The sequence below is a fragment of the Echinops telfairi genome, unplaced genomic scaffold (genome assembly GCF_000313985.2).
Source record: "Echinops telfairi isolate 266 unplaced genomic scaffold, ASM31398v2 ScPeMD7_7457;HRSCAF=8495, whole genome shotgun sequence".
NCBI classification, from domain to species: domain Eukaryota; kingdom Metazoa; phylum Chordata; class Mammalia; order Afrosoricida; family Tenrecidae; genus Echinops; species Echinops telfairi.
In genome coordinates, this window is record NW_022111357.1 from 4,555,907 (window position 1) to 4,564,279 (window position 8,373).

An 8,373-nucleotide genomic window follows, 5' to 3' on the forward strand; every position below is an offset into this window, starting at 1 on the left:
AAACGAGAAGTGGCGTCAGAGAATGCGATCCTAAACGCTGTCCTCAAGCCAACCAACAATCCAAGGGTCGCTCGGCGACTGTCCGGCCCACAGGTTACTAAGGGGCCAGCAGGGAAAGGCCCCCGACTCCCCCGTCCCGCGGCCGACTCCGTGTCCCAGCAAGAACCGACGGGCGCCCGCAGTAAAGTTCCAGACCTCCGCAGGCACCGCCCGCGGACGCCACGCCCACCTCTGGCCCCACCTGGACACAGGTCCGGAGTCAACAGAACCTTGTCCCTTGCTGAGCAACGGACCAGCTGCGCGGACCGGAAGGGGAAGAGGTGCTGCCCTGATAGGCAGCGGGGCGGGCACACGCAGCCTCCCTGCACGGAGCCCTCCCCGGGACTTCAGAGCGTCCTGGTCGCCATGAAAACAGGCCACACCCCGGCGATCCCCCACTGTGTTTTGCAAGCGCGCAGGCGCACGCGGCGCTCCACGCAGGCGCAGTACCGACCAGAGCCCGCCAGCCGCTGGTCTGGGGCGCCAGCTACGCCGCCGCCGCTGTCACTATGGCCCATTACAAAGTGAGGGGGACGCGGCGTGGCTGGGGGCGTGAGGGCGGTAGCCAGCCGCTAGTCGGCCGCGGGTGGGAGTGGGGACGCGCGCGCCGGTTTTGGGGTCCCTGAGGTAGCGAGGCGGAGGCGGGGTTGCCGGACTTCCAGCGCCTTCTTCCTGCCCCGGCCCCTCCGGGCTTCGACCCCTGACCCGCCGCCGTGTCTCCTCAGGCCGCCGACTCGAAGCGCGAGCAGTTCCGGAGGTACTTGGAGAAGTCGGGGGTGCTGGACACGCTGACCAAGGGTGAGCATGTGCTAGGAGAGGGCTCGGCGTGCCCTCGGCGTGCTTGTCGCCGCCGAGCCCCCGGCGGGTCGAGGCGCGGAGGAGGAACAGCAGGGGGGCCCCAGCGTTCCGCGCCCGCCGGCTGCTGCCCCAGCGCGGGGAGCTGGCTCCCGGGCCCACCTCGCAGGGGAGGGAGTGAAACTCGTACAGCTGTTGCAGAGCCTCCAACTTCCGCAGCGTCGACTCCAGCACCGCCGCGGGCGTGACTGTGAACGACCTGGAGATGCGCCCACCTCCTGCCTCACTCCTTGTTGTGCCGGGCATCCGCAGCTCGAGGGGAATCTTCCCCCTCCTTCCCCCGCGAACTCAGAGGCCAGTGGAAAACTGGCCGGCTTGACGTGGACTCTTAAGTAGCTGAGCCTAAAATCGCCATGGGCGATTCCTAGGGCCAGTCTGGGTGCTGCGTTTTCAGTGCCCGGTTCTTTCTCTGCCCATTCTGCTGTGCAGTGGTCGAAATGTCTACAGTTCAGAGTTGGGAGGGCACGTCAGAACGCTTCTACTGTTTTCTGCATTTAAAACGGAAGCTTGCTGCTACATTGTTATCTCCTCCCCCAGGGGTACAGGACTTAAGTGGGTGAGGGAGGTGCTTGAGACAGGAGCTTTACCGGAGACACGCGGGGGGGTGGGGGGGGACGGGGGGAGGTAGAACTGTGTACCCTAAGTGCACCGGAACCTCTACATTTTCAAGCCCATACCTATTAGCTTAGCAGTGATGTGAATAACAGCTAAATGTCATTCCACTGGCTGGGATTTTCAAGGGCACAGAGTGGAGTCGGCAGCGGGGAGCACCTGGGTCCAGGTGAGAATAGGAAGTGTCTGATAAATGATTTGGTGTCTGCCGTTGTTTTTTTGGTTTTTTTTGGCGGGGGGGTGGGGGGGATACGGAACGGGAAGGTCAAAAGCAAAGGTTGGGGGAACATTCTGGGAGAAGGCTGATTCTTAGGTTTTTTTAAAATAGAATTCTTTATTAATCATTTTATTGAGGGACTCTTACAAGTCTTACAACAATCCATCATTAGTTGTATTAAGCACGATTGTACATATGTTGCCATCAACATTTCCAAAACATTTTAATTCTCAGTCTTAGCAGAAAATACGGTTTTAATTACCATGCACGGGCTAGAAATTCTGAACTGCTACCTAGTTTGGGTTCACGTTGCTACTAAGTTTCCCGGTCTTTTTGCCAGTACATTTCAGTAAACATTAAAGGGCAACTCTGAAAGAACTACTTTCTGTTGTCTCTGGAAATGTCACATGCTTGGAATGTTGTCAACACTTTCCTCTTCAAAATCCCCACAAACTAATTTCTTTCACTTATTTAGCTGTTTTATTGAAGTGTCTATTTTAGGTCCCCGGGTGGTGTTAGATGTCCTCAGACAGATTTGACTCATTGACCTGGGAACAGAGGTGTGTGGGTGGGTGTAGGGGAATCCCTGCTTAGTTGGGAGAGACATGATAAACAGATACATAGTGTCAGCTAGTGGTTATGAATAAAATGATAGTAAGGTAAAGGTGTAAAGCATACTGGGTGGAATGTGTGTACCATTTTATTGAGCTCCAGGAAGTGGAAAGAGGTCATCGTGGCTGTGAGTGAGGTTTCAGGATGGTCAAGGCAATGGGAAGGTTACAGCACAGATTTGCAGCCTAGTAGCCACATAAGAATTTTAGTCCAGTCTTTCAAGAAACTACCAGAGGTTTCTGTCCTTCGTACATATATCCACAGGAATGTAACCCCCCCAACTTCCCTAGATTTCCAGTCTCCTAAATAATATCAGACAGCTTAAATCCAGTGCCAAGTTGAGTCCCAACTCATAGGGACTGTAGGGTTCCCAAGGCTGTGTAAATCTTTCCAGGAGCAGCCAGAGAGCCTTAACTCTTCTCTCATGGGGCTGATAGCGTCCAACACTGATGAACAGTGAGTGCCCCCAGGGCTCCATTACACAACACTGTGTTGATGGGACTACTTCAAATCAGGTTCTCAACTTCAAATACTGGGATTTTATACAGCATAACTTAGAAGTTTTATCCTGCTTGTTTCCAAGAGAATTTGAAACTACTTATAACAATAGTACAATGTAAGATAGATGGTTGAAGATAGATGGTACTAAATCATGGAAGAGGAGGCATTTTGAGCATTACATCAGCCTGCAGATATCCTGGCTGCTCAGGCAAAAGGGACAACATGATCACGTATAGAGTTCTTGTCTGACTAAAATCAAGCACAGCTCATATACAGAAGAGCACAGCTTTACATGGGAGCCATCGAGTCGTTTCTGACCACAGGGACCCCCATTTGATAGCAGAACTGCCCACAGGGTTTTTTCTCTCTTGCTGTAATCTTTATGGAAGCAGATATTGGAGGGTGTTTCTCCTGCAAAGCCGCTGGGTGGGTTTAAACTGCCAACCTTTTGATTATAGCTGAATGTTTAACTGTTTCCTCACCAGGACTTGTTAACATTTAACGTATCTTATGTGATTATCAACCTTGTAAGACCACTGGCAGAAATTCAGACTTGAAAGAAATGGAGTGGAGGAAGATGTGGAAAAAAGGGCCAAAGTATTAATATCTATGTCTTACAAAGTGAGAAATCAAGAGAGAGTAGGAATTAAAGAGAAGACAGACTTGCTGATAGAATTTATAGGAAAAGTAACAGGAACTAAGAGAACACCAGAGACAGAGTGGGTTAAGCATTGGGTTGCTAACAGCTAGGCTAGAATTCTAGTTCAAACCCACCAGCTGGAGGAACAGGCTATCTGCTCCCATAAAGATTTAGTCTTGGAAACCCTAAGGAGCCAGTCTATTTTGCCCAACAGAATTGCTATGAGTTAGACTCGACTTAATGGCTGTGGGTAAGCCCTGGTGGTGCAGTGGTTCAGTGCTTGCTACTAACTTAAGGTGACCAGATTGTAACATTGGTAAAGCGGGAAACCATTGATAAAACTCATATCTTGGTGAAATAGCCACATGGCAGCTGAAAACCGTATACCCTAGCTTGTCGTGCATTCTTTCCAAAAATCGGGACTTTTTAAAAACGCCGCGGGACGTGGGAAAAATTGTTAAAAATTGGGAGTGTCCCGCCAAAAGTGGGACGTCTGGTCACCTTATACTAACTGCAAGCTCATTGGTTCAAACCCATTAGACTCAGGAGAAAGATGTGGGAACCTGCTTTGTAAAGATTGGCAGCCTTGGAAACCCTATGGAGCAGACCTATAGGATTGATGAGTCAGCATGAGCTCTAAAGCAGTGGCTTGGACAGGAGGCCGACTATCGGGAGTCCACAGGTGGAGTAGATAGTTAATCACAGGACCGTCACTGAGCTGTTGGTGGTGTAAATCCACCCAGTGTGTGTGCCAGGGATGAAAGGCCTGGTAATAATGCTTCCAAAAGGCACGGTCTTCAAAACCCTATGGAACAAGGTTCTACCCAGCATCACATGAGTTGGAATCAATTGATTTACTGGTTACAACTGTCAGATGCTGAAAGGAGAGAGGGGAAGAGAAGGTATGAGTGGTATAAAAATGTCAACTGTTAACAAAATAATATTGTAAGTATATTCAGATGAAGAGTAACTCTCCCAAACTCAGTTGTGGAATTATTAAATGTAGTTGCCCATTTGATCCCCCTTCTCACTATCTAAACTTTGGTAAGTTAAGAAAACAAGCAAAGGGGGAAAAGTTGGAAGTAGGATCACAATACATGTTAGCTTGGGGTCTAGATGTACACACATTTTGTGCCTGTGGCTATAGTTTTGCTTTTGGGGGGATTTTTCGAAGGATACCATTGACTCACAAAAGGCCAATCCTTGTATTAGAGCAGTGGTTCTCCACCTTCCTAATGCCATGCCTCTTTAATATAGTTCCCCATGTTGTGGTGACCCCAACCATAAAATTATTGTCATTGCTACTTCATAACTGTAATTTTGCTACTGTTATGAATCATAATATAAATATATAATATGCAGGATGTATTTTCATTGTTACAAATTGAACATAAGCATAATTAAAGCATAGTGATTAATCACAAAACAATATGTAATTATGTATTGTGAAATATTTGTGTTTTCTGATGGTCTTAGGTGACCCTTGTGAAAGGATCTTTAGACCCCCAAAGGGGTTTCAGACCCCCAAAGGTTGAGAACCACTGTATTATAGGAATTTTTACTTGAGGCCTAAATTCTAGTAGGAATTGCAAAGAAGATGAGCAAGGTAGTGCTGACATGCATAGTAGTTATAAAATCACTGAAGTATATATTATAATGTTGATTGAGCATATTGAATACTGGTAAAAGTTGTGTATAGTGGTTATTTAGCATGTTAATATGAAACTTGGCTTGTGAAGATTTCTGAATTCACAGATTTCCAATTGCCACAGACCTATTGATCCTCACATAATTTTCTCTCAAATCCACCCACTTCGTTCCTATCACTCTCCAGGCAGGTCACCACACATTTTTTTACTTGGGTTACCACATCAGCCTCTTAACTACACTTCCTGCATAGATTGCCTGTCATCCACCAGTCAGTCCATCACCCTCAGTGCAGTCAAGAGTGATCCTGCTATGGCCCTGCTGTTCTGAGGATCAAAGCCCAACCAAATTAGCACAACCATCCAGGGTCTGGTCTGTGACCACCTCTGCAGCTTCCCTTCCTGCCCCACAATGCCACAACTATCCAGCCTCACTTGAATTTTCAATGCCACAACTATCCAGCCTCACTTGAATTTTCAGTTCCTCTGTGGAGGAACTCTGTGGAGTTCTCTTGCCCCGAGGGGCCCCCCTCCCCCATTTTATCTCAGTTTTATCATCTATGCCTGAAGTCTTCCCTTTTCCTAGGAATCCTCCCCTACCACCCCTAGGCTGAGAACTGTTATTTCAATGTGCTCCCATAACTCCATTATCTGATACGGTGGCTTAGAACCTTTTTTGCCTCGAATCAAGTCCATAGTGACCCTGTAGGGCAGGGTAGAACTAACTGCCCCTGTTGGTTTCTAAGACTGTAACTCTTTCTGGGAGTAGAAAGCCTTGTATTTCTCTTGGGGAACAGCTAGTGGTTTTGAACTGCTTACCTTGAGGTTAGCAGGCCCACGCGTAACCACTATGACACCAGAGCTGCTTGTTTTTAGTCTGAAAGTCTGTTAAGTGCAGGAACTTTATTGGTCTTGTTCATTACTGTATGAATAGGACCTAGCAACCTGTTTGGCACATAGTAGACACTTGATTACAGAGTCTAATGTACTTAAGACTTTAATTGTTGCTTTTTTTGCTTTTTGATTCACAGTGTTGGTAGCCTTATATGAAGAACCAGAGAAACCTAATAGTGCTTTGGAGTATCCTTTCCATCTTTGAAATCAGATATAAAAAGCCTTTTGATATTCTACTTTTCTCACATAGCTAATATGTGAAATAGACTTCAATAAGAAATGCTTACTGAAAGTTTCTTTACATTTTTGAATGATCATCTTGGGATATATTGCTGCTGTGGGCTATTTAATTAGTCTTAATGCACTTTAAGAAATAAATCCTTAACATTGGTATTAGTTTTTTAAAGCATCACTTAGGAGCTGCAACCCCAGAAAATCCAGAAATAGAGCTACTTCGCCTAGAATTGGCAGAAATGAAAGAGAAATATGAAGCTATTGTAGAAGAAAATAAAAAATTGAAAGCAAAGGTAAACTTTAAAGCATTCATGTTAAAAATCATCTTACCTTTAATGATTATATGCAGGGGCTTCAGAAAGTTCACGGAAGACGTCCATTACCTTTTACTATCACTTTTCCACAAGCATTTTGAAGCCCCCTTGTATGATCAAAACCTCACCAAAATGGACACTAGGGGAGGTAGGAGGGTAAATATCAGCCTGAATTACTTGCAAGATTGAACTTGGGCTCCCTGTAGAAAGCCCCAAGACCCACTGTGGTAAGAGGAGCAAAGTGTGGTCAAGAAAGAGATTCTTGGGGACCTTTATCAATAAAGTGACGTGACTATTAATGTTGCTATAAGAAAATGATTGTCCGCAGAATCCTGAGCACTTGATTTAAGTAGGTAGATACAGGGACAGTGGTTTGTGAATTGCTCTTCTTAAAGAGCTGTGCAGTATAGACTCTGGTTATACAAGGAGGCTTCAGAAAATTTGTGGGAAAATGCCATTATTTTGTGACCCTGTTTTTCCATGTACTTTTCCAGGCCCCTTCATATGTAGTGGCCCTGGAGTGACATCACTCTCTATCAACTCTTTGTTTGCACTTAAGTGTTTTCTAGTGCCCATGTGTTTTTTTCTTCAAATTCCCATGAGGATTTTTGTAATCTTCAGAATACTTAGCTTCAAATTTTGGAAGTTTGGCCATCTTCTTCATCACATAATGCAGTTTTACCTGTCTAGGCATTTTTCACAAGACATTTTATCTCAACAACTTCGTGAGATAAATGAAATAGGCACACAGGTGAGGAAAGTAAATACAGGAAGAAGCCAAACAAGCTGCTCAGACCCCACAGCTAATTGGCAGAACCCACATCTTTCCTTAGTCTACTGTTCTCTCAGGACACTCCAAGTTAGCTTGTGAGAAAACCCAGTATTTCAAACTCTTCAGGATTCATGTTGCGAATAATTGTCAGTTAACTCTTTGGCACCTTTTAAAGTCAAGGGCATCATTAGTTACTCTTCTTGACCGGCTAGGTTAAAATATGCCACATAATTCATTTTCTCTACTTGTAACGGGAAATTTTAGTAAACTTTTGGTGGAGAGGAAGGAAGTTACTAGGTATAAGCTGCATGGTTTTCATCTTTGGAAAGATGGATTATTGCATAGCATGTATTTGAACAGTACAGTCAACAAATGGAAGCAATCTTAGTTTACCAGGAATGTTAACAGTTTTATTTGAAAAGAGCTTTCAATTGGGGATATAAAAGTTGACATTAACAAACTTAATGGTTCTGTAATTAAACTGAATAATTAACTCATTTTGTTTTGCATTTGTCACTATTGCTTTTTACCCAATTTAGAATAAAATTTACCTAAACTCCTCTATCTTTGCCCCGTAGCTTACTCAGTATGAACCACCTCAGGAGGAGAAGCGTGCTGAATAGGATCCTTCTCATTTGAAAAGACACTGAAAAATGGTTTTGTATGACTTGAATAGTTTGTATAGTATATATCTTTTCTGAACAGATGCTATAAAACTTTTAATATGTTAAATTCACTTATCACACTTTGTTACAAACACATACTCAGAGTCATCAATAAACACTCAATCTTTCCTTGGGAGAATTCTGAAAAACACTCTGAAGACAGCCATTTAAATAGTTTTCATTACCTTAAATAACACTCTGTCGGTTTGATTAGGAATGGTGGTCCTGGTTACATTTTAGCCAAGCAAGCTTAGCATGGAGCTAGTTCTTGGTTTAGTCCAGGACATGAGCACCGGTAAAGTTGTTCTTCAAAATGAAGATGGCCCTGTTGTGCCATTATATTATATTCCCTGTAGGCAGCTGGAGAGAGAG

General features: G+C 45.0%; 1 protein-coding gene across 1 annotated transcript; it reads left to right on the top strand.

The window, feature by feature from the left end:
* Positions 1-497: 497 nt before the first annotated feature.
* On the top strand, positions 498-8,130 carry LOC101643814 (MYC binding protein). The gene is made up of 5 exons (XM_004704948.3): positions 498-563; positions 765-837; positions 6,154-6,202; positions 6,414-6,543; positions 7,915-8,130. The coding sequence occupies exons 1-5, from the start codon at positions 549-551 to the stop codon at positions 7,957-7,959; spliced, it is 312 nt and encodes a 103-aa protein (XP_004705005.1). The 5' UTR covers positions 498-548; the 3' UTR covers positions 7,960-8,130.
* The last annotated feature ends 243 nt before the right edge of the window (positions 8,131-8,373 follow it).

Coding starts and splice junctions, on each gene's coding strand:
- LOC101643814 (XM_004704948.3), top strand. Junction 838..6,153: donor GCTGGACACGCTGACCAAGG/GTGAGCATGTGC, acceptor TTTGATTCACAG/TGTTGGTAGCCTTATATGAA. Junction 6,544..7,914: donor ATAAAAAATTGAAAGCAAAG/GTAAACTTTAAA, acceptor TTTGCCCCGTAG/CTTACTCAGTATGAACCACC.